The sequence below is a fragment of the Amblyomma mixtum genome, chromosome 3 (genome assembly GCF_055824585.1).
Source record: "Amblyomma mixtum isolate Tamu chromosome 3, ASM5582458v1, whole genome shotgun sequence".
In the NCBI taxonomy this organism is placed as follows: domain Eukaryota; kingdom Metazoa; phylum Arthropoda; class Arachnida; order Ixodida; family Ixodidae; genus Amblyomma; species Amblyomma mixtum.
In genome coordinates, this window is record NC_143014.1 from 95110112 (window position 1) to 95136174 (window position 26063).

Sequence of the window (26063 nt, forward strand, 5' to 3'; positions counted from 1 at the left end):
CGGTCAACAGAGGGCTCAGGTACATATCTAGTGACCACTTTACAATAACTGTCACTATCCTGTACTCCCTCCTCAGAAAGAGTGGTGCAACCATTAAATTCGTTTCGAGTTTGTTTGTTTATTTTTTCGTGTTTTCGTATTGTGCTTCCTCAGCTCACTTTGGGCGAAATACGTTAACGCATCTCACGATGTCGGTGCGCGTTAATGCACCCCAGGCAATTGAAATTAGATAGTTTTAGGACGGGCGTACGGCTGGTACGACCAATATGGTAACGCATTTCCATTCCTTCCGTTGTCCCGCTTGCCTGGCCACTACTGCCTTGCTGTCGTAGCTACCGAAGATAGCGTATTTACCGTACAGGTATCTAAAAAATGTCAGCTAATCCGGAGCACTCCAGAACGGCCTTGCCGCCCACACTCTACATACAGCCTTGGCAAAGTTAAACTCACAAACCACGCCTCAGCTTCGATGCGCTTCGATGGGGCACGTACCGCTATAGCGCGACAGGCCGGGGTCTACAGTTCATGATCTGGAATCTGCAGAGCCGCATAGCCACCACGTGAGTACGACGCAAGGCTTTTTCGAAAGCGCTAAAACAACACGGACAAGGAAAGGAAGAGACTGGGACGAGCACGACGCCAGCCGAGTAAGTGCACATACAGTGAGGGCACGCCGGCGTGCACTCTCCTGCAGTGTAGCTGCAGGCGATGTACCATCGGTATTATTTTCTAATCACTACGGCTGCGCCCGATACTGCACCCATGCATACTTCATCTGCATTAAACGATTCTTGCCCCCTGCGCAGACGCTTCCCCGCAACCACGGTGTCGTTTCGCTCACTGCTGAAACGGCCCACGATGGCAGCACCTGCCACAGAAGGGCAGTGGCGCGTAGCTTGAGCGCTGCACCAGTGCGCGAGGAGTGGTGGGAAGATTCCCACGGATCTATGAATGGAGAGAACGAACAATCCCGTATAACACTGAGGCTTGGGCGAGTTGGTAATTCACTGAGCAATACAGCGCGAATCGAAACAGGGCCAAAGGGTGACACACAAGCACGAGCGCTGTGTTTGTGTGCCTTCCTTCGTTCCTCTTTCAATTCGCGCTGTATTACTCAATTCCCCACATATGGACATTAACCCGTTATCGCTCTCCGAACAACTGCCCTCCGTGAACACTGGATATGAACACTGGATACTAAGTGAAAACCGAACTGCTAGCGCACCTAATTCGCATTTGGCCTAAGTACTCAAATCGACCATCTTTTTTTTTTGGCAAACGACAACTTAAATTAATGCAGAAATTCCCGCGTGCGGTGGCGATGTCAGCGGACGTTAAATAATCCCAGGTGGTCTAATTAACTCCGAGCCCTCCACTCTTATAGCCCAAGCGCAGCTTCGGGATGTTAAACTCCCCATGCGTAAGGGCCGCTCTTGGGGCAGTTACTGTCCGTGCGAAGTGGACGCGCAAGGAAGCAGTTCCAAATGCGCGCTCCGGCCGAAGCCAAGCTCGCAGCCCGGGGGCGGCGCCCCTATAAAAGGCCGCGACGCGCATCGATTGCGGCAGCCGGCGGCGGCCATGGCCAGCGCCCCGTGCTCGCCGCTGCGGCGCATGCGGCGCCTCATGGACTCGCTGCCCGAGGAGCCGCCGCCGTGCCGGCGCGAGCTGGCCAGCGGGCCCCTGTGGCGGCGCGTGTTCGTCGAGCTGCTGGGCAGCCTGCTCTTCACCGTCTTCACGGTGCCACTGCAGCCGCGTCGGGGTGGCCAGCCCGTCGACAGTGCTCCCCTGCAGTGCAGCGTGGCCATGGGCGCCAGCGCGGCGGCGCTCGCACACTGCCTCGCCGGGGACCTGAACCCGGCGGTGACGCTGTCGCGGCTCGTCGGCCGCCGGCTGAGCGTTTTGCGAGCGTTGCTGTGCGTGGCTGCCCAGTGCTCGGGCGCCTGCCTGGGCGCCGCGGCGCTCTACGGCCTGGCGCCACGCGACCAGCGGCCCGCGCAGCAGCCACCACAGCAGCTGGCGCAGGGCCTGCATGCCAGCCAGGCGTTCGGCGTCGAGTTCCTGGGCACCGTGCTGGTGGCCCTGAGCGCCCTGGCTGCCGACCGCGCGGCCTCGGGGCCCCTGGGAGTCGCCTACGCGGCCGCAGCGCTGTTCGCGGTAAGTCTCGCGGACGACCTGCTCGGGTTGCCCAGCGCAGCGCTCGGACGTCTGACGACTTTAGAAACAGGAAACGCTGAGGGCGCCCGTTCGACGTGCAACCGCGCTCGCTGTCAGAGCCGAGTGCGCTGGCTGCTGCACAAATTCTCTGCCGGGTTCACTTTGAGGCGCACTGAAAAACGCCGCAGTATAGGGTCGAACTAGAAGCAGAGGATGACACGGGCTACCTTGGCTTGCACTGTGCGTCCCCGACAGCCTGACATTGTGCGCCCCTGACAGTCGTTAAATGCATAAACCATGGAGTGATTCACGCAACGTAAAGAGCAATATGTTTCCTTCGGTAAATGTGACATCAATCTGTATACTGTTCGCAAGCAGGTAGTAGTGAGAACTGAGTGCCAACGCGTGCAAATTGCACAAACAAGAGCGAGCTGAGTAAGCAAACCAACCATATCACCGTGTCTTTCTTTTCTTTTTTTATTCATGAACTGCGTCTGATGCCCTAAATGAAGACACAAAAAAAACGGACGCCCTTTTTTTTTTCAGAAATATTACCAGTTACTTCCCTTACCGCGCATCTATCCACGCCCTCGGTTAACGATCACTGTGCGCGTTTGTCTGGCGTCTCACGCATCGCTTAATAATTGGCACGCGCTCAGCTAGCAGCTTATCTTGGGTCAGGCGCCTTATTTCGAGATACAAAAAAGCTAGTACTAATGGAACCTGTACTATCCAACTTACAACTGAAATAATAGACAACTGAGCTAGTTGATACTGCATCTTAGAGGACAACAGCGCAAAGAGACGGCGGCAAAGAGATCCACTTCCAACGTATGCAATATTGAAGCTTGCATTTCTTTTCGGGGCGTTTTAACGCGCCCACAGATAACTGTAGCATTTCCATGTTTGCGAATCAGAACAACTGCTGACAAGCTACCCTGACCTACTTAAAACTGACTGTCTTGAGCGATTCGTCGGCTAGAAACCATACGCATATTATGGTCTGCGTTCCACGTACGCCACTGTCTCAACTTTCATAAACGCCACCGTCTAGCGCACCTTTCTGAGTGCGGCGCAGAAGGGTTTTTCAACAGGGCTGCAGTAGGATGCCACCTCATTGTGAGCCTTTGGCCTCCACGCGTTGTCACTGAAAGTCCTGCCTGATAACACGACGCCTGCTTGCTATATCGCCGATAATGAATACCTCTTGCCGGGCTATTTCTAGGCCTTCGATGTCATTGACGTGCTACATTTATAGAGCGACACATCTGTCAAACTGCTACACTGGGAAGCCAACTCTGCGCGGTGCTCCATTCCTTTTGCGCATTTCTCATTCACGAACGTTGAGACAGCAGGTCGGGAGAGATCGTTGTGATTCACCGGGAGAAAAACGTATGCGTCGTGACAGGTGTAGTTTAAAGGGAATTCAGTAAAGTGCGTTTTGGTATAAAGTTCAACTCAGTTGCAAGAAAGATTAACCATTAGCATACGCGAGAGATGTTCCCTTATTTATTCACAGTAACTCTGAACTCTGCTTCATTCCGCGTTGAATACGTTCCCCACGATCGCACCAGGACTGTCAAGGACGCGGTTTTAGTGCTCACTATTTCTTAAGCTCAAAAAGTGCGTGGTTTCCACGCTATCTCTTCCGCAGCCCAAAGAGAGACACTGTAAGAAAATCCGGAGGTGCCTACAAACAGCACGTACACCTGGAAGGTCGGCTGATAAATACAGACGGACTTCACCCGAGCCCTTTGCGAAAACCGTGAGTTTGCCTAGAAAGGAAAAGCACCCGGCTTGCAAACATTTCCTCTCAGAAGCGAGTAGTCGTTCAAAGGTGAACCGCGCACTGTTGTCGCCCGCGAATACAACGAAAGCCAAGAGTGTGACGCTAAAAGATCAGGACAAAAAGAGACACCGTGCGGCCGGCTACGCACTATTCCAGCTGTCACAAGAAATCTCAGTTGACACTCTGTTGACATTTTCGTTTTTCCGTTGTCGCTTTTGTAATAGAGTCACGTATTAGTTAGCTTGACCGTTCTTAACTTATTCAATGTGCGAGGCGAAACAGCGCCCACTGTGCCATGGTTCGCGCTCAGCCTGCAGCGCGCATTCCAACCCACGGGGTCCACAGCGCAGCGAGCTCCATTGCGGCCATCGCGACTCCGTGCGCCTGTGCGTTATATATACGTGCACTGCGTCGCACTCCCATTCTCCTGCCGGGCGTGTGTGCGGACGATATAGGCTCTGCGGCCATTTATCACGCCGACGAGGGGCGGAAATGTCCGTTTCGGTGGTGTCGAAACGGAGCGCGCGCGGGAGGACCTTTCGCGGAAACCGGCGACGACGTCTATCGCCTCTCAATGGGAAGCTGTCAGGCGGCGGCCGGCAGCTGTCGCTGGTCGGGAGCGAATTGCGGCCAGAATCGACGACAGCATCTGGACAGCGCCGGCTCCTTGTGGCCGGTGGGAGTAGATGAATTTCTTCGGGCCTGCCGTTGCTGCTGAAATCTATTTGCGGTCAGTCTGAAGGAGGGACGCAAAAAACGAAAGAAACAAATTTATCGGCAGAATCGCACTGGCCGTGGCCCATCGTGTCCACGCAAAAGCACGAGATCGCCTGGCTTTCGATATTTACAACTGACCAGAAAAAGGAAGCGGTGGCGATGGCTGCTGCGTAGGTATACGTGGGCGCTGACGGGACACGTCAACAACCCAGCCTCTGCATCAGCGTGCGTTGCGCCGACCGCACCTCTTCAGCTGTATTTATATATTTTTTTCATCGTCGTTACATACGCACATCTTCGGCTACAGTACGAAACGATAAAAGGAACGTTACGAATGCCACTTGGTGAGAAACTGTGGCACATCCACGAAGAGTCCGTCCTGAATATCTCGTATGTAAACGATCGCTTCACCGTTCGAAAGCGGAGCGAAAAGCAAACGGAGCGGTTCACTCTGGTACAACACCAGCAATGTGCGGACCAGTAGAAATCGGCAGGCGTGTATTGCGACTTATGCGCCTCGCCTTGGTTTCCTGCCTTCTGTGCACGCGTGCCGATTCTTGGCCGATCACAGTTTGCGTATGTGCTATTGGACGCCTGGACAACAAGAACAACAAAGTATACTCTACGCCAAGGTAACGCATCAGCGCAGTCAGCTCTCGCACTCTTATACGCCGTTCACTTTGGGTTCGCTTCGAAACTTGTGCTCTGACGGCACCGATATTTGTTCATCAGAGCCTAACTTTAAACAGAACGAATTGCTATCTTCTTTTCAATGCCTTGAACACGACTAAAGAGGAAACAGAGCATATGGGGACCTCCCCAATGGCCACTGGTATTCTATTGGACGTCCCATAGACCTCTTAAACGTTCACAGGACGTCCAAGGAAGTTCCAATGCCCATTGGGTCGTTCTTGAAGATGTCTTCAGAAAGAAATCCATGTGGCCAAATGGTCATTTGCTATTATGAACTTTTCTAAAATTAATGATGCAGCTACAACGTGGCCGCGTAACTTACGGCATAACGAGGACTCCCAGTCGATATGAGTTGCGATAAGAGTATACCAGAGCCGGATAACAAGCACAGCAGCACGAGTGAAGGACGCCGCGGTGACAACAGTGAGATGTCGCCACAGTTGCTTCCCTGCGAGACACTTCATGTAAGATTGTGGTTCGTTAAGTATACTGTGGAACTAAGTTTCATTAGCCAAGCTACGGAACAGAGCTCAAGAGAACAAAAAGAACAGTTAGATCAGTAGTTCCCGGTTTCCGCCCCATTTTCACTATTTCCCCTGATTATTACGTAACTGTTCCTGGTATACCGGTTGTTTATAGCGCTGTCGAGTTTCCAATTCTTTAAAATAAACAAAACAGCGCACAAATTCCTCTGCTGTCTTTCGCAGTGCGTACTGTAATAGATATTAACTCATTGTGTCATGGATACGAAAAAAAATAGAAAAAAAAACAGAACCACTTTGCAACTACTAAAGACGAAAGTTGGGCTAGTTGGTGCTAGGTAAATAGCTGCGAGATGGTTATTAGCGCGAAAAAAGAAAACAGGCAACGAAAAGGAACTCGCAGAACAGAACGACCGAATTTTCATTTGCCGTGAGTTCCCTAAGCTGTGTTCCATGAGTTGCTTTTTCTTGTCCTTTGTGTTTTTTTTGCGCTACTAACCATGTCGCAGCACTTTGAAACTATATCTGTGGGCAACGCTGAGTGGCACTATAGTAGGAGCTTCGCCAGCTTGCATTCTTTTCGTGTGGTCGACTTAAACTGGCCCAGAAATAGTGCCACAGAAGGAGCCTTAACCAACAATTAATATGCAACAATACCTTGCGGAGGTGACACAGAATGGACTGCTCCATTTCATTGCTTCTTTATTCACGACTCTAGTCACCACCTTGTTTTTCTGAGCGCACACCCTTAATTCGTATCGTTTTTTTTTTTTTTTTTACTCACGACGGGGAGGAAGAAGGGCATGTATGCGAAGGAGCCACTTGCATACATGCCCATCGTCCATAGCTGGCTTGCGATGGAAGAAAGGACGAGTTCCACACGATCTTCCACACGTTTTACAGCGTTTTTCAAGTCTGTGTTACGCGAGTGACGATGAACAGCTAGTTTTGTTTTTGTTTTTTTTTTTTACAAGGTTTTTTGCTAGTTTTCTGAACTGCAACGTAGTTTCTTGACGCACTTTATGCAGTCGTTGCTCTTTAGTTTTGTCTGTTCGTAAATACGACTTTACTCCTTGTGCAAAGTGATGTAATTGTTCACATTATTTGTCCCGAGTGTTGGAGTCAAACGTTGCTAAGAAAAATGGCTTCCTAAATACAAATGACTGAGTATAGCCAGCTTGGCATTGGTTCGATTCCCTGCTACTCCATGTTGGTGAGGTGGCAGACGAAAACAGCCGCGCATTTTCACAGCAGCGCACGTTTTCCCTGACGCAGTACCGCTTCACGGGAGCTGGCCTCAACCCGGCGCGCTCTTTGGGGCCCGCGCTCATCACGAACACATGGAGCCACCATTGGGTACGTGTCTTTCACGCGGGGACCCTCCCCTCCCCCGCTCGTCATTGTGCTGCAGACAGTGTCCCGTAAATGCCACCTCTGCCCAAGGGCGTGCACGCCAGAAAGGCGGCTGCTCGTGTGCGTACGAACTAGCCTCACACTTTGCACTCACTGGGGTCCACAGATGAAAGCCGATGCGGCGCAGTGTAGACGCGAATGCGAAGGTAAGAATATTTCTGCAGACGGAGTTAAGTGATGGAACCTTTCATTTTTGTTTACAACATCCAATTACAGCTTTTCACCAGCCAACTTTCATCACTGCACAATGGGATCTTTGTGTATAATAAAATTTTTGAGAACTTACTGTTCGACGAGATACGGTATTACTAGCTACAAAACATTTTTGCCATAAGCTATAACGAACTCGGAAAACAAAACGGAAACAACATCGGTGATGTTTTGTCCGTTTCTTAATTCGTGTTCGTTTTAGCTTGCGCGAGAAAAACAAATTCTGAAAAATCCTAAAGTTTGCGTGCTCAAGGTATTACGTAAGGGACTCTCGTTCTCACATCATTTATCCATGACGGTGCATTCGACTCCAAAAGCCGACCGCGCTAAAGAGAAGTTTGTGACTTCATGGGAGCTTTTCCCAGGTTTTCAGTGCCATCGAGACGGTATGCTTTGTGGCGCCTGAGTACGGTTGTTAGCACGGAAGGAATAACTTTATCGAGAGGAGTCCTCTGCGCTTACATACAGGTGTAATATGCGAGCCTACCTTACTGAACACGTGCCTTCATTCCACCAGTAATAATTTAGAGCCTGTACAGCAGGTGTTGATATGTGGAGATAACGTACGTGTCACGCCCTACAATTAGCGCAAAGCCGTAGGTGTTGAACGTACGGACAGAACTTGTTTAGCGTCCGTATTCGTATGTGTCTTTTTTCGTGTTATGGTTTTGGAGTGACCGTTTCATTGCGTTGACCACTGCGGCTCGAGTGGAATCTCAATATGCCGTGATGCAGTGAAATTAACGGTTTAATTTATTAAAGATAACTCGTTCTAGTGGTATTTAGATCGGAGTCCACAGTGATCTAAAGACCGCTAGAACGAGCTATTCGTCCACTCAACGTATCGGAGGCGTATCGCAAATCGCGGCGCCCAACGTTCGCCGGCAATAGGACAAACGACGACTTGACTCATGCTACGCCGGAACATGCAATTTGACTTTTCGGAATGCATTCAGAATACTAAGTTTCCCGAAATTCGGCCCCAAATGGCCAGGAAGTTTGTCTCTGTTCTTTACGGCAGCTTTTAAAGTGCTCAATATCGGCGCCCTGATAAATGTGCGGCACCCAGCTGCTAAAGCGTACATTGACCGCAGATTAAAATTGGCGGACAAGCAGAGTTACCTTGTCTTTGAACCATACGCTCATTGTACAACCTGCGTGCCCTTTAAACCATGGCGCCAAGTCCCCCCTCCGTCTATACTGTCCTGGTGATGATAAAAGAAAACAAAACGAGAACAATGGGTAATGCAAAGAAAAACGCATCTTCTCAGTGCACTAGGCGTGGACGAATTGCGGGTTATGGTGCTCAGTGCGCCTCACACGCTGTTGTGGTATATAGCCTGAAAGTTAGCGAACATCGTAAACAATGCGAGCATCCCTAATTTCCACTCTGTTTCCCTCTCAAAAGCCAGTTGTAGAACAATTACAAAGCTCGTGAACTTATGCACTGCACGACGCAGTTTGTGAATAAGAACATTAATACATGCTTTCTTGTTTTTTTTTTTTCTGCAACCGATCTAACTTCCACAGACAAATAAACGACCTAAAGCAGGATATGCGCGTGCCAGACGTGATAGGTGCCAGACTTGATATTCTGGCTTACACGAAAGCAGCGACATACAACTGACACGACCTGCTCTTCGATTTTTTTTTTTTTTGCATACTCCTCGTTCTGCATCGAACTGCCTTCGACGTTCCGTGATTGTGAAATACGATAAGCGCATGAATGAGCGAGTGCCGAGCACTTTCGCACATTTTCTGTGCCGGCGAGTTCAGCACACACCACTTTCGGTGAGCGATATCTCTCTTTTTTTTTTTTTTACTAGCCGCAAGTATTGCGAATGCGCGTTCGTTTTGTTGAGACATTTTATAGTCCCAATAGAGCGTCCATATAGTAAGAAAAAATAGAACAGAAAAACAGTTGACACAACACTGTAGCCCGTTACGGGCAGATAATTCAGGATACACCCCAGTATAGCTGTCAGCAAGAAAAAGGAAACACTTTCCGGTGCAGACTGTAGAAACAGCGATTTTGCATCGTCATAGTCTTTTTTTGCACTAAGATATACACTACGTTTTGCGTGGATGACAATGAGGCTGTCCGTGTCGCCTTGAGAGACTACGTCTTTTCTACCCGGTCTCAATCTACCCTCTGGCCTTATCGACTTGCAAACTCGCAAAACTCAGGGACCGCACGAGAAAATGTTCTGCCCCCAAGGAACCGAGGCCATAAAGGGCAGAGAGCGCAGTTACCGCGCAGTCTGGCCCTGTGCTGCAGATGTACGGACGATCGCGTGGCGTACCGCTTCGACAGATGACATGCGCGGAGCACCAGGGCCGCGGGAGGTTTTCGCAAGGACGTCGGGCGCTTAGATTCCGACCGTCAGCAGAGGCGCGCGCAGGCCCATTAAGCCCCGCAGTCCTTGGCGTGTTCCTATAGCTGCGCGGGCAGTTCGGCACAGAGCTGTGGGTGTGCTGGCTTTCAAGACGAAGACGATGCTGTCTTGGCACGAAGGAATATTCTCAGGATTATTTATCATCCATTTGATCAAAAAATGGTCTAGCACGGCAGTTCTTTATTTTTTTGCCAAAAGCAGGCATGGCGCGGGCGTCAGCAGAAGCAGAACACAGACGTTACGGTGCAGCAAGCAGTTTTGTTCGCAAGACAAAAAAAAAAAATGATGTCGCTCACGTTGCTTGGAATATCCGCTGTGCAAGTTGGCGGCTACTCGTGAGAGCCTGGAGCCGTCGGGCAGGTCTATGGAAGATAATCGTTTGCTAATACAAAATTCTAGAAAATTGTCGGCTCCTCAGCTATGCGATCAAAAGGCAGCGAAACACGGTACGCAGTGTGAGATCCTGGTCGCGGGATAGCGCAAGTGACAGAGTGCGGTCAAGATGAAAGATGAATTTCTGCTACGCAGTGTAGGACATGGCGAGGTATTTGCTACCACTGGTATTATAATTAATATTGTGCTCCAGAAATTCTCGTTTAAGGCCAATAGTGTCAAACCACTGCGTGAGTTCTCATTTATGCTGAAACTGTGCTTAAAAGGTGCACGGAACGACCGCAAACACCGAGACAGAGCACAGCGGCCATCTCTACGCACCGTCATGGTGTTCGTTCTTCAAGGTCTGCGTTTATTTCGCCTAGATTTCAGCGCAGTTTTCAATTAATAGCAGATGGCAGCTAGCCCCCTTCATAGTTTTACTGGCAATATTCGGCAGCGGAAGTCAGGGGATAAAATAATTGGTCGATGCCATGGTGTGGGCATCCAGTTTGTACTTCGTTCCTCTGTGCTCAGTAAATGAATTCAAAATCCAGTGCCTCCGAGTTTCATAAGTGTCGAACCAAATAAAAAAGAACACGAATAACGCTACGTTTTCTGCTCCAGTTATTTCACTTTCAGTTTATTTACTTGAAAAATACAGGAGAATGTCCCAAGTTTACAAAATCGTCAGGGGGGCCTCCTATACAGATTATGCATAAAAGGTATGTAAAACGCAGCAACAGCACTTCGTCAAACGTATAACGTACATAAACGTTTAAAATACAGTGACATTGGTTAAAAGCAATAACATGATCATTGTTCTGAAGTAAATAACTCTGAACACAGATGAAAAATATATGTGTGGACAAAAACAGTAACAACAGGAACAGTAAAAACAGGGTTTGGGTTAGAAATGTGAATATGCAGTAGCCAATATCAAATGCAATTTAATACAGAGCAGGAATAGGAGTAGAGTAAAAAAAAAAACAATATTCATAATATGCCACGACACTGGGCTACTGCAGTGAGCATATGTTGTTAAAATTGTTAAAATATGTTGTTTAAATTTTTTTCTTGAATAGTGCAGATGTTCCGCATCATTTAATTTCATTGGGTAACTGATTACAGAACGTTATACACACACAGTTCGCGGTAAATTTCCCGTGATTGGTATTAATCTTAGATAGAAAGAATGCATCAGCAGCGAACCTTGTAATATATAATACAATTAACTCAAGAAGTGGCACTCATAAAGCAATAATCGTTTAATTCCTTAAGACCTTAAAAATTATTAGTGGCAACTTTTGCTGGAAAAGGTACCGTAGTGATAGTATTCATAAATCAGTAAAGAGGGGTAGATCATTTCTACTGAAATGGTTCATTTCTACTGAAATGGTCAAAGGTGACAAGTTTTAGTGCTTGAATTTTTAACTGTTGGAGATGTTGAAGGTGAGTAGCGTAAGTATTACCCCATGATGAAAGACAGTACTGTCTTTGACAGTGAATTAATGTGTTGTAGAAAGTTATCATTGCGCGTTGTGGATAGTAAGACAGAGCTTTATTATTGTTCGTAGTCCAAATGCCACCTTTCTTGAAACAAGTTTTATATGCCTATCAAGTTTAATATTGCGATCTAAAATAACACTTACAAACATTACTCTTTGTGAGGGTAATAAAGTACTCGTGTAGTAATGAAAATGAGGCGTCAGTTATTCGTTGCGGCTATGAAATAGTATGAATTCGAATAGCACATCGCGGGCTAGTTGGTTGATCACAAGGCAGAACAGCGCAAGCTACACAGGGACAAGAAAGTAGACGAGACACACACAGCGCTGTGTGTGTGTCTCGTCTACTTTCTTGTCCGTGTGTAGCTTGCGCTGTTCCGCCTTGGTATGATTTTGGTCATCGTAGGATTATTATCAAGGTGATTGCGCGCGTACCATGGTACGCGCGCAATCACCTTGATATTTGCCTGCTTGCAAGCAGGCAAATTTATTAAATCCAAGATTAATTTATTGATTTATGTGTTTAGGCATCGGTTTTAGTATATTGGTTGTGTTGTCTGCATATAACAACGAATTTGAAAAACTAAGACGATTAGGTATATAGGTAATTAATGCAAATAAAAAATAGTGAGCCTAGGATTGAACCTTGTGTTACGCCCCTGGTTACAAGTTTAGGCTGCGAGAGAGTGTCATTAATATCAACTACCTGAGTTCTGTTAGATAAATAGCTGCGAATGAGAGGTAATGTAGGACCATGTGCACCTTAGGATAGAAAATTAAGAACAAGAACGTCATGATTAATTGAGTAAATGCCTTGGTAATATCTATAAATACTGACATAATAAGTTCATTATCTAAGCCGTTTCAGTTTGATCTTTGAAACATAGCAGTGCTAATTCAGCTGAGTAGCTTGAGCGAAATCCGAACTATGCGGAGACAACAAGTTAAATTTGATATATAGCGTGTTAGATGAGTTACCAAAAGCTTTTCAGTTACTTTACTGAAAAAAAGGTAGCACGCAAATAGGTCTATAATTTGAGATATCTTGAGTCACCTTTTTTAATTTCGTCGCTCATAGCCTTAGTCGCTGTGGGACGTTAAACCCCATAAAACCAACCTTTTTTAATTACTTGGGTGATCTTTCCATTTTTCAGGTCGTCAGGATTGGTGCCAGACGAAAATATCAAAGTAATAATAAGTGCTAATGTAGTTGCTATAAATGAAGATATTAGTTTCACAATCGAAGGAAGCATATCATCTAAAACAGTACCAGTTGTTCTTAAGCTAGTTATGACATCATTGATCTCATTAGGGTCCGTAGGGTAGAGATATAATAAGCGAGGTGTCCGTGGCAGCGAATACGGGGAATGAGTGAGTGGCTTATCATCAGCTTGGAAAAAGTACGCATTGATCATTAGCTACGTTAGCCGAATTAGAACTTAGAACATGGGATTTTCCACTTAGAACTCTACTGCAGGTGAGCGCTTTTGTACAAGCTGCGCATATTTTGATGGGAGAAAAAAAAAGCAAATTGACCAACAGTATGCCGAAAGACAAAGAGAGGAAAGAGTGAGGGGAGAGCAGAAGAGCGTTCCAAGATTACCGAAATAACTGCAAGCAGATATTTGGGTGCAACGCTGTGTTCGCACCTGCTCGTGGCGCCTGTACGCCTCAGATTCTCAGCAAAAATGCCGCCAAAAAGCGCAGCTGCAGCACAGGGGTTGGAAAACCAAGGCATGCAATCTGCTACTACGTGTGTGCAAGGCGTGATACTGACTGGTTGCGACCAGTTTCTTCAATTAACAAGTGGAATATGATTTCTGACAATCTCTTTATTCACTTTTACTCAGAATTTTAAAAGTTGATTGCGTTTAGTTCTCGCAATTTCTTCCGATTTCCGCAATTCCTTCTTTACTGGTCTCGGTCCGCATAAGGAACCCTTTGGCGCACAATGAGCAGCCCTAAAAAAAGTGTCACAGGGTATTTTACTAAAGAAGCGGTAAATTGTAATGTTGCAACAGTCGTGGCAAGCGCGAGCTTAGCCGGTAAGCAGCATCCTTCCGAAGTCAGTCCTCCTTGCTAACAAAAACAAAGCAGGCCATCTTGACAGAAAACATAAACACACAAAGTACTGTCCGTTCAGTAAAGGCGAACAAAAAGGAAAGACGTATCGCACCACAACTAGGCACCCCTTCTGAACGACTGCCTCTATCTCTCTCCCTCCCCGCCTCCTTCGTCCCCATTGTTTGAGGGAAAGTTCTTGTAAAACTTCCCCTAGGAAATATGAAAACATGAAATTAATTCTTTCATATCTCCCCTGAGAATAAGACCGAGAGCTGAATGAAACTAGGAATGATAGTAAAGATGAAATCTGTCGCTATTTATTTATCCGCATACCAAAAGCACACCGTTTGCCTCCTTAGCAGCACTCAAAGGTTCAAGAATCCAGAACAAAAAAAAAGTGTTGTCTTCATTCGCGTGAATTCCTCCCTCTGTGCTTTTTCTCTGCGGCTAAGAGACAACGATCGGGGCCTTGTTCTTCCTTCTCCGGGAGAAAAAGTAATCGCGGGGAAAGGGAGGCTCCCTTCGTCTGCACCTCGCGGAGAAAGGCCCCCGACAAGCGTGCTCTGCCGCTTTGCTGTGCTGAGCGGGGAGAAGCCACCCGTGGAATAGCGGCAAATGGGTTCGTCTATTGCCGCGCGCACTCCTCCCCGTCCCGGCGGAACAACGAACGAGACAAAGCGCGCCCGGCTCTCCGAAACAAGCTCATTGTTCGAGGACTGCCCAGGGATGAGATCGCGGGCCCCTGTTTTCTCTTGGCAGCTTGTTAGGGCGCCCTTCCTCGCTGCTCGCCGTTGTTGCTGCGCGGTACATATGCCACCTCCTGCGGCCCCCGCTGCTGCCTTTTTCCACGGTGCTCTCGCTTCCTGTGGCGAGAGATGCGCCCACCTTCCCTCACCCTCCTGCGCGTGGCCGCACTTGTGGGACCGCTCTTGCTTTTCTTTCCTTACTGGAGGGATGTGGGGGCGAGCCGGGCTCCGTTCCAGCCGGCCGGTTGCGTGTCTCCCCTTTCCGCGTGCGGGGCGTTTAATCGAACCGCTCTGTTGGCGTTCCAAAGCCCTTCGGGAGCGTCAGTGCTGTCGCCATGCCAACGATGCTTCGTGCACGCTTCACGCCCCGTACGTGGCCAGCCTCTGACGTCTCTGGGCTGCGTAGCCTCTACTGTCGCAATTTCACTGGCGAAAAAAAGAAAGACACGCAAACAGGCCGACGGTACTAAAACGCAAGGGCAGAAGGGAAAACATAGGCGAGGGGGAGAGAGAAGGGACTGAAGAAGGGTTGCGCCAACAATGCGGGCGCCCGGGCGCGGAGAAGAAGCTGCGGAGTCAAATATCGGTACACGCCGCACGGCGAGTCGTTTATAAGTCATTAATCGACGTTGCGGTGATTCAAACAAAAAGAGAAGAGAAGAGGTGGCAGGGGCCTGTGATTTACGACCAACTAACCACGACCGTTCGATGAGGACCGCAAGGCAGCTTGTCCTTCCTTCTCTTTTCCATTTTTTTTTCTTTTACTTGCGATGCTGAAGAGCAAGGAGTTAACAGAAAACGAATATTCGTCTAACCACGATTATAAATCGCTGTTCAATGTTGCGGGCTAGCTCCCCCCAATCCCTGTGCCACGATTTTTTTTACGACTGTAGATTTAAAAAATTGTCCATCGACGGCGTGATTGAAAACAGTGTAGGAAAAAATTATCCGCGGATTCAATAAGGTGCAAATTGTGTGTACTGCAAACGCTATATGCGGTCTGGTGTCCGAGGAGGCAAGGTAGGTTCGTAGGGGCATCGAGTGGCGGCAAAAAAAAAAAAAAACAGAAGGGAGATTAAATGTCTTGGGTATATTCAAAATGCATTTACAAGAAAGCGACCATACTGCGTTGCTTAATAATTTTTCATTTTTCATTGGTATCCTTGCGTCGAAGCCCACGTGTCCAAAAATCATTGCCCTCCGAACAGAAGCGAAAACACTCTCCTTGCTTTTAAAAAGGAGCACCGCCGTTTTTTTCCTTCTCTCTCTTCGCGTCTGTCGAGAAAAAAGAATTAACGAGCGGTTTATTATTTTTTTTTTAAACCTTTCCATTTTGTCGCTCTCTGCCAAATGGCCGGCCGCGTTCACCGATAAGGCCGGCGGGGTGTAGGCGCTGCGACCGGGGTCACAAGTGACTGCGGGCCGCACCGGCGACGTCCCACCGTGAACAAAGGCCGCGGGGGCCGAAGGCAGGCCCCGCTAATGGCGTCCGCGTCCCTGGTGGTCGTCCGACTCCGGCCCGTCCAATCAGCGCCGACCCCCGCGGGACAAAGCACGGCTCGCGCTCGCGCGCGCAGGAAGGAAGACACGGAGCCCCTGGGGGACTTGCGAGCGACAACTGGGGGGGGCGATCCGAAGCGCAAAAGAAGCCGCCGTTGCCCTGTGTGGCCCTGGCTCTAAACCGCTTCTCTCCTCAACCCCCCCCCCCCCTCCCCACCCCCTTCCTGCCGTATTGGATACAATCTATCCCCGCTGCGTCTTGTGCGCTTCTGTCTGCCTTACCTTTTTCTGCTGCTTCCCGGGAACAAGGTTTGATGCAGGGCGTCGCCTTGCTTTCTACCTCTCCGTTATTATTTTTCCCGCTTTTCTCTTCCGTTCTCCTTATCCCACATTTAGGAGCAACCACGAATTTGGCGATGACCGATGTGTGCTCGCGCTGCTTTGTGCTCCTTGCCACTCAAGAGAATTCGCCAGTGTACATTTTATTATTGTGCAACGCCGGTTGCACAGGCGCAGTGACCTCACCTGACCCTGCCCTTGCCACTGCGCGCTCTCTGAAGACGTCCGGTAATCCGGTATACGTCTGGGCTAGTACGTCTCCGCTGTGCCAGATCTCTCTATTAAGTAACGCCGCCGCGGTGGCTCAGTGGTTATGTCGCTCGGCTGCTGACCCAAAAGACGCGGGTTCGATCCCAACCGCAGCGGTGGAATTTCGACGGAAGCGAAATTCTAGATAGGCGAGATTCTGGGCGAAATTTCCGGAGCCCTTCACTACGGCGTCCCTCACAGCCGGAGTCGCTTTATGACGTTAAACTTCCATAAACCAATATATTAAATAACAATGCACATTTATGGAAAACGAATAGCCATGCCTCAGTCGATCTCAATGCACCTATCTCTATGTCTCGATGCCGCAGAAAGGTCATGGTTATCAGTCTAAAATGTTGGTGCACGCGCGCACCCCCCCTCACACACACACGCACGCACGCACGCACGCACGCACGTGCACACACACACACACACACACACACGTGCACACGCACACGCACGCACACACACCCACCCACCCACCCACACACACACACACATACACACACACACACACACACACACACACACACACACACACACACACACACACACACACACACACACACACACACACACACACATATACCATTTGCCTTTTTATGACAGAATCGTCGATAGAACAGTGGGCAATAAAGTGAAGCTATCTTCACTTAAAGAGCTCCGCCGGTTCTGCCAGCGGACGTAAGTAGACGGCGCCAAGACCACTGCCGATATTTCTGTGCAATAGACGAGTTCTTCGATCAAAGGTCAGCCTGGCTTGCGCAGTGCTCACTGGTCGCGGAGGGCCGATACCTGTGGCTGCTCGGCGTATAGCTTTGGAGCATTTCTGTTCAAATGCGGTCGCCTGTCCATGTCGTACGGTGCCAATCAAAACAGCGCATCAAGTGTCGCGTTCTGAGAGGACTTCGCGCTATTTGCGGAATCACTGCACCATTTCAAAGAGCCGTGGTTAAGTCCAAAGTGAAGGGCTGTTGAAATTTCCGTGCCGTGCTTTCGGGGCTGCAAAGCGTATACCAATGAATTAAGAACTCGGACGTCAGCCTCGTAAGCATCATCGCTGTGGTTTTTCACATTGCTGGAGGTGTGCGGACGCAGTAAGTTAGACCCTCAGAAATGAAGACTCATTCGGTTCTCAAGTGTCGCAGTGATGGCGGCTCTCCTCGCCACAGTGCCGGGCTTCTTGGCGCCGGTGTTGTTCTGCCCCGTGCAGAACCTTGGCCCTCCGTGTTGTGATGCATGCATCCCTTCTTCCCATAAATCGCAGCAGCAGTTTGCTCTGCTGCAGTGACAGCGACCTCTAGAGCATCGTAATGCGCTTCCTTGTCCACCGCAGCAGCGGTGCGTCATTCGCTGTGCAGAGCAGGGCTGCAGGGGACTTGACGTCCGCTCAGCCTGTGCCGACGTGGTCTCGCAGGTCTACTGGGCGGGTCCAATGCTGGGCGGCCTCATGGCTGGCTTCACCCACGAGTACACGCGCGGGGCACGGGTCAGCCGGGAGCACAGCCTGCGGCCGTCGCCACCGGCTGACCAGCCCGCCAGGAACCACGTGAAACGCGACATCAGCGGACTCAGCAACGACACGGAGCTCACCTCCAACAACGACTGCCGCGTCTGAGACTGTCGACGAGCCGGCCCTGAGACGGGCCGCGTGTGACGCGCCTCCGAGGACTACGAGCGTGTCACACTCGGATCATGAGGATCCCGAGTGGGCCGACGCGTCTATTAGTGGGTGCTTCTCGGGGAATCAAGAAATGGTGCTGCCAGCCAGGGAGATGCGCCTTGAGCACTTTCTAGGACAAGAACAGCACAGCGCCTTTTCTTTTCTTCTTCATTTTCACATGCTCCGTAACTGCGCACGAATTTTTAAGGTCACGTTTTTTTCTCTAATACGTCGCCTGACCCAGTGAATGCAGCGATGTCCTGATAGGTACCGGTTCATGTAGGCAGGACACATTAACTATCAAAAACTTCTTTTGACGGGAATTTTCTTGTCTGCCTAAGTATCTCCTAATGATAACACTCACTTCGAGCGCTGTTTCCGCTCGGCTTGAATTTTCTGCAACGCCCAGTTTGTGTAACACTGCGCTCACCTGGTTTGTATGCCGCTGGTGTCTGATGATGCAGTTTGAGGTGTGACAGCGAAAAAAAAAAACTGTGGCCAATGAGAGGGGGTCACGCCTATCCGCATCCTGCCGCTAAGCACAGACTAAAGCACTGCACGAGCTGAATTTTTAAGTTCGCCGTTAACACGGGCTCCCAGTCTGGAGCCCACCTCGGGCGGCGTAAGGACGTCAGCCACCCGACCAGGCATTTCAGCTCTAGTAGCTAACTAAAGCCCGGTCCAGACCCGTATACGGCGACAATAAGAGCCGCCTGGCGCGCACATTCCACACTTCCCGAAACGTTGTTTTCTTGAGTGGAGGACATTTCAGACTAATTGCATGAAGGTTTTGTTTTTTGACCCAATATGCATTGTAAGCTTGAGATAAAAGGCAAAGGTAGCATGAGTTTATTCCGCTCGTTCCTGCCAAGACGTTTGATTTAGGTTAATGGATTCTGGCGTGCCAAAGAAAACACTGTAGTCTGTGACGCACGCCGTAGCTGAGGGCGCAAAATAAACTCAGCTGTTCGCAGCTTTTGTCGAACAGATTTTGAGAGAGCGAGTAGCATGGGTGCGAATCCGTACACAAGCTGACCACTAATAGACCTATCCATAGACCAAAGTTAAGCCTAGTATCACGCGAAAAGCAAATCCTGGCGAGCAGGTGAGGGTTTGCCGTCAAATGTGAACCAGTTCCCCCGGCTAGTTCTTTCGAGGGCCAGCGCAGTGACCAACTTCCCCCACGTACGCTTTAGGGGCAAATATAAGACTAATAGTCAAAAGTTATGGCACAAATGGCAGACCGTATAGAGTTCGTACGTCGTACGAGGTGAACGCACGTGTAGCCTCAAAAACGCAACACCTCGGCTCTTCCTGCGTAAAAAAGAAAAAAGGGGGGAGGGTGGGTGGGGGTTGTATTTTAATCGGGGAGGTTCTGACTGGAATCCAACTAAATTTAACCAAGGGGTCTGCGATGGTCCGCTGGCACACAGTGCGAAGGCATTTCTCTCGCACGAGGAAGTGCAACACAGCCACCGGCGCTTGCGCCACTCTTCTGCAAAGCCAGATATGTTTACGCAGTTAACGCATTCTAGAGTTATCTGCGTAAACATATCTGGCTTTGCAGAAGAGTGGCGCAAGCGCCATTCTAGAGTTCTATTCTAGAGGCCCGTGTACTGTGCGATGTCAGTGCACGTTAAAGAACCCCAGGTGGGCGGAATTTCCGGAGCCCTTCACTACGGCGTCCCTCATAGCCTGAGTCGCTTTGGGACGTTAAACCCCCATAAACCAAACCATTCTAGAGTTCTAGGGAGTACCGCGTAACAACTCAAGAAATTCGGTTCGGATGCATGGGTTACAACGTGAAAGGAAAGAAGACGAAGGGTAGCCTAACTGGTCTTTTCGACACGCACAGCGCACTGCGGCAAGGCTACATACTAACGTCACTTACTACCCCGAGTTGAAGCACACGGAAAAGGCACACGGTGCACGCTCACTCCAAGCGAAAGCTTATTTAAAATGCTTACGCTCAGTTTCATTCCAAATAGCTCAAGCAACATGCTTAGTACATTATTTGGTAGCCGTAGAAATGCATTTGCTCGAGTTACTAGTCAGCTGTTCAGATATTATAATTACCGTATTTTCCGGGCTATGGTCCACGAAGTATACATGTTTAACAGCTGATATTTCGCGCAGTGCGGACTGTCTATGGGTGCAGTCTATACATGATTAATTTCCTAAGATAGTTTATCATACCCGAAGAAGGCTAGTATGGCTGTTGAAATAAAAAAAAAACGGAACCCGACTGCGGCCGCGACATTCTCCCGTGCAAAGTCAAATGGCGAAATCAGCTCCGATATGCAATCACCTTCGATATGCAAGCACTTAGAATGGCTGCTTTTCAGTACTTTTATTTGTGAATGCATGCGAAAAACCTCGATGAATAACGACAGAGGCGTCGTAGTCCTCCTTGAAGAACGGTTGCGATGGCTACGAAAAGATGGAGAGAGTCTTCCCGGCAGCATTCGATCTCAGTGTAATGGAACGTGCGCATGCAGCAAAGTCTAGCCGAGCAAGGGAGAAAAAATTTGATGGCGACAAAAAAAAAAAAAAAGCACGGATGTGGGCTCTGCTTCCCTGAAAAATCTGAAGAAAATCTGGGCTGCTTCTCTGACGCATCAGCGGACAATCTAAAAAAACTTATCTTCAGCCGAAATTCGTCCCTGCGGACTATACACCGAATGCGGACTACCTAAGCAAAAGCTTTTTTGTTTTCGGACAAAATTTGCCCCTTCGGACGATGCACTGGGTGCGTACTACAGTCCGGAAAATACGATATCCTTTGAGGAAGTTGAAATGGCTGCAACTTCGTCGTGGAATTGCATGCCGTTTAAAAACGCGCCACGGCACTGGCAGCAGAATTTTTGCATAGTATTATCCGTCTTCAGTTTTCATTTAAGCCAAAACGACAAGAGAGCCGGGATTACGAGATTAGTACAAACAATAGCACCGGGCCTGCCGCAAAGCGGACTTAGCCGACACGGCTCTGCTCGGATTATCTTGCAAGCTCGAGCTACTGAAGTGCACTAAAACAGAATCAGGCTATTACTCACCGCGGACAAGCCGCATATGTATTGGCTCAAATCACGGGGCAGCGAGCTAAATGAACGCCGACACAACACCCCTCTGCATTACCTGAAACCAGACAGGACCACGTTTTTCGTGTCACAGTATTCAAAACCGTCTTCACTTAGCTGTAACTTTCGCTCCGTCGTCTACGCCAGAAGAGCTCTGGGTTTGCGCTGTTGATACGTGGTGCGCACCGCTCGCCACGCGCAACCACAACTCTCATCAGCAAGGGTATAATGCGTCAAGAAGTATTCATCTTTTTACATACTCCCTAGCGGTGCCAAATCACATACATCGCTGGCACTTGCCAGACGTCCGCAGTAAACCAAGCGAGCGGTCTCTGAAGGTCTGTTCTTGTTTCTTTTTCACAATAATTTCCGCACTTTTTTCCCTTTTTCAGTGCAAGTGAAGGACCTATCTAAATGTATGATGTTTAGAAGGTTACGTGAACCGTTTTTCCCAGACAGTTACTAATATTTGAGAGCATTCCTACTATATCGCTGTCCATAATCCGTAAACGGGAACGCGATGCGGATCTAGCGAACTCAGCCTGGCTAACCAACCTGTGGTGCTCCGTGGAGACTGGAGAGAGAATATACGACACCCTGTATGTTCAGTGCATGTATGCCCCTCGGCCAGCCTTCAACCCAATAGCACAGACACCTATTGCGCCTCCGTAGATTTGGCGTCCTATGCTCACCTAGGGGTCCTTCCCCTGTCAGGGTATTAACGTACAGCACGTTCGCACTGCTCAGGCAATGCATGCGGTGAAGTTCTGGGTGTTGTTCCTCAACTGATACAGTGAGATCTCTCCATCCTGAACACCGACAGTTCGATTTCTACCTGTCCAACTTATAATCCCTCTTGTTTGTAAAGCTACTTTAAAGTACGTTAATTATATAATTGTAAATACATACATACACCCCATTTATGATTTGTTTTTCCTGTTACCTTGTTAAAGGCCATTTACTAAGAAAGTACTTGCTGCACTAGACAGTTTTCGCTACCTGCTGTAAGCTCATGTTTCTTCTATTAATAATCCTTGGCCATATCAAACTTACGCAAACAGTTAAGGTTGTATAACGCCAAGCTAAATACGCAGCGTGAGTCTGTCTCTCTTGTAGAAACGGTCCCTTCGTCAAAGTACGTCTTTTGTAAGCTACGGGTCTAGGAAAACACGGTAGCCATGCACAGAAGCGCGGAGTAAGCAATCAAATCTTAAGCACGACAATGAAAAGCAATGGACTCTCTCTTTACTTTTTACTTCTCAGGGTTTAATAGACATAAAAATGCTTAAAAACCGGGTAGAAAGGTCGAGGAATCAAGTCAGCGCATTTCAATTACATTAAACAGACCTGAAAGTGGATATCGTGGCGCCATCTTACGTTATGTACACCGCAAAGCGCATGCACTTTCTACCGCCATACTTGTCCTTTCGGCGGCATGCACCACAGAAGTAGTGTCCAATCTTCTCAAACGCTGCGATGAGCTATAGCCCAACGTTGCTATAGCCATCGTTGCTGTCGTGTATATCAAGCTCGCAGACATACCTACCAGAGAAAGTGGAAAGCTTGTCGTCCTTTTTAATTGCCGCCAGCTCTCCGTTCGACGCGTATAGTGAAGGTCGCCTGTGGCGCTGTTTACAAACTCGCATCAGCTTCACGCCGAGAGATCGCGCTATCGCACTCTGCTCTCTTGGCCATTTGCTGTGCTAGTAGTTTCGTCACTACACACGCACCATACATGTATGCTTACCTTCCTATCGAAGAAAAAAAAAAGACAGTGATCCTTATATTAACACAAGTTCTTCTTTCACCCCGAAACATAAGAAAGCACAAGATTACAAAGCATGTTATTTATAAGCATTCAATACAGCTCCCTATGCAGCGAGTGGCAAGTCTACAGTTACTAAGTTACGCGAACCAACACTGTAAACTTTTCAGTCCTGTTCGGCAGCATTTTATTCGATCGGGTACCCCCGTCGAGTAGGCACTAAATTTTACGTTTAACATGTCGCGTGCAGCGCAAAATGTACAGCACTTGGCAAAAGTGCCCGGTCCACGGCGTTCGCTGTCGAATTTTGTAGCAGTGCACTGACGGCGCCCCTGCTGCTCGAATTCCCCGGAGAGTTATCATACCTCTCGTTCTCACAGTTGTGGATCACTGGGGCTTCAGAGGTGCCACGACTCGACTGCGAACGCTGCCGGCCAGACACGTACAGCCATGGGATGTACGTTGCTAAGGTCATTGTTATACTCCCAGTTGACTAAAATCAATCCCCTTTCAGGCCTTGACATCTTCGAGGCAAAGGGAAAAGCTCTGCGACATATTATTTTCCTTCGATGCTATGGGATGAAAGCAGCAAAGGTAAAAACACACTGGACATTTCCCATTATCTTTGGGTTACCAGAACGAATTACTGCAGTTCATGGCCAACGAGAATCCACGTTTTTCCTTCTTCTGAGATGTGAAAACAAGACAACGCGACAAATGTTCTTGCACTGGTAACCCGAGACGGTCTCTCGGACGCTGTACCAGTCCGAAACTACACAAGCCATGCGGTCAAGGCACCGCCCCGTGTTCAAGCGCGCAGACGCTACTCGAACAGGAAGCTTCGGCAAAAGAAACCTCGAGGACGACTGTACATACGCACACGGGTGGCGAGGTCCACAGAGCACAGACAAAGGAAATAATTATAAATTTAGGTGCACACACGTCCTCTTGTAAAGCCAGAGTTTCGGACTTCGGTTGGTGAAGAACCACACTTGTACATATGTATTTCTCAGAAGCCTCCACGCGCGGTGCGCACAAGTGAGAGTGGTGAGTAGAACTCACGGACTGTTGAGCCGCTCTGGTTGCTGATGTCGATCCTATCTACCATTTTTTTTACTGATTCAAGCCAATAAAATACTTTATCTCCAATACAGGCGTCTTTTATCCTCCGGTACGTGCCCAAGTGCCATGTGTCGGAGGCTTCGGCGTGGGGCACTAAATGTGAAAATAAGCGTTTCATGGAGCGAGTGTTAATAGAAATGCAGGCGTAAATAGAAGAATCAGGCACGTAGCCAGAAATTTTTTCTGGAGGGGGGGGGGGGGGGGGGGGGGCATACCCTTTCATGAAAGGGAGTGCGCTAAAGGACAGCTCGCTCACTTTTTACTCCCATTTAGGCGAATTCGTATTTAGAGGGGTATACTTCCCCTTGAATGCATGTCTGCCAAGAATATTGTGCTAAAGTGGGCTGGTTGGTGTGCAATTTGAAGGAGCAACTGCGTAAAAGACGCCTCTGATATGAAAGGCGCATTACCGTTCTCTTCTGCCTTTGTCGCACCAGCCCTCCTCGTTCTCTTTTCACCTTTTAATTACGGACTAGCTGGCCTCTGGACCACCGTGGTGGCTCAGTGGTTATAGCCCTTCAGCTGCTGACCCGAAAGACGCGGTTTCGATCCCGGTCGCGGCGGCCGAATTTCGATGGAGGCGAAATTCTGGAGGCCCATGTATTGTGCGATGTCAGTGCACGTTAAAGAACCCCAGGAGGTAGAAAATTTCCGGAGCCCTTCACTACGGCGTCCCTCATAGCCTGGGTTGCTTTTGGGACGTTAAATTAAGTTCCCACAGACCACGAACCAAACAAACCGGCTTCTTACAGTACAGTCTGGTGATTCGTGTCTACTGCACCAGACTCCTCTCCAAGTGCTTGATGCTCTTCCGCATTCTTTCCCCCGTCTGTTAAGGAAAAAGAAGTCAACGTAGAGCTCTCGTTGCTCCGTTTCGTTTGCCTTGTATCATTTTTATCGCTCATTTCCTTTTCCTTGGTCTTGAGGAACAATGCAGAGAACATGCATGTATTTCTTCAGCAAGTATGATCATAGTACAGCCGAACCGGATCTCGCATAGTCGAACCTGGATAAAATATGGCACAAAAAACAGAATTGCACCAATGTTCGGTATTAGTATATTTTCCATGCAGACTCCTCGAATTCCCACTGTATAGGCGTGCGATGTTTCCCTTGTTTGGTCGTCAGTTCTTCTTTTACCTCTTGCCGGCAGGACATCTTGCCAGTTTCCCGACCGGCGCGAAGGTCCCTCTAATGGTGAGTGCACAACTGTATGCCAGGTCCTCTCGACTGGGCAGCCACTGGCTGACCGCGTCAGGAGAGGCAGGAAGGATAACGTTATGGCTGGGCTGCGTGGCTGTCCACTCGAACCTCGAGTGTGTCCACTCCTCTGCCCACGTGACACAGGACTTCCTGGATCGCATCCTGACCGGCCAGCGAGTGGACGCGACAGTTTACTGTCGCTAAGTATGCCACACTGACACCGGACAACGGCGACAACGGAAGCCCTGTGCTAAGCCCCTCATGCGGTTTTCGCTCTAAAGCGACAAAATTAAAGCGCATGCACTACATGCACACCAACACCGGCAATTGGCGTTCCTGCGCGCTACGAATGTTATTTCCCCCTCCCCCAGCAGCGCATTTTCTCTTCATGGTTGAAATACAGCATCCACTTCATGTTCGAGGCCCCGCAGAAGTTTTCCGAACGCGGAAGCAAATAAATATGCGGAATTTTCTTGACTTGAGGCCGGAAATTGAGAGGCGCACCGCGTACAAGCTGCGAGACAATTCGTGTTTCCTTCTGGCTTCCGCGCTCCGAAAACTTTGCCAGGCCGGTGAACTTGGAGTCAGGTTCCGCAAGCTC

The 26063-nt window shown here is 49.0% G+C and overlaps 1 protein-coding gene across 1 annotated transcript; it reads left to right on the forward strand.

Moving 5' to 3' along the window:
• The first annotated feature begins 1551 nt into the window (after positions 1-1551).
• On the forward strand, positions 1552-19282 carry LOC149351012 (lens fiber major intrinsic protein-like). The gene is made up of 3 exons (XM_089580202.1): positions 1552-2154; positions 7111-7191; positions 18050-19282. Exons 1-3 carry the CDS (start codon positions 1579-1581, stop codon positions 18248-18250), a joined length of 858 nt encoding a protein of 285 aa, XP_089436328.1. The 5' UTR covers positions 1552-1578; the 3' UTR covers positions 18251-19282.
• The last annotated feature ends 6781 nt before the right edge of the window (positions 19283-26063 follow it).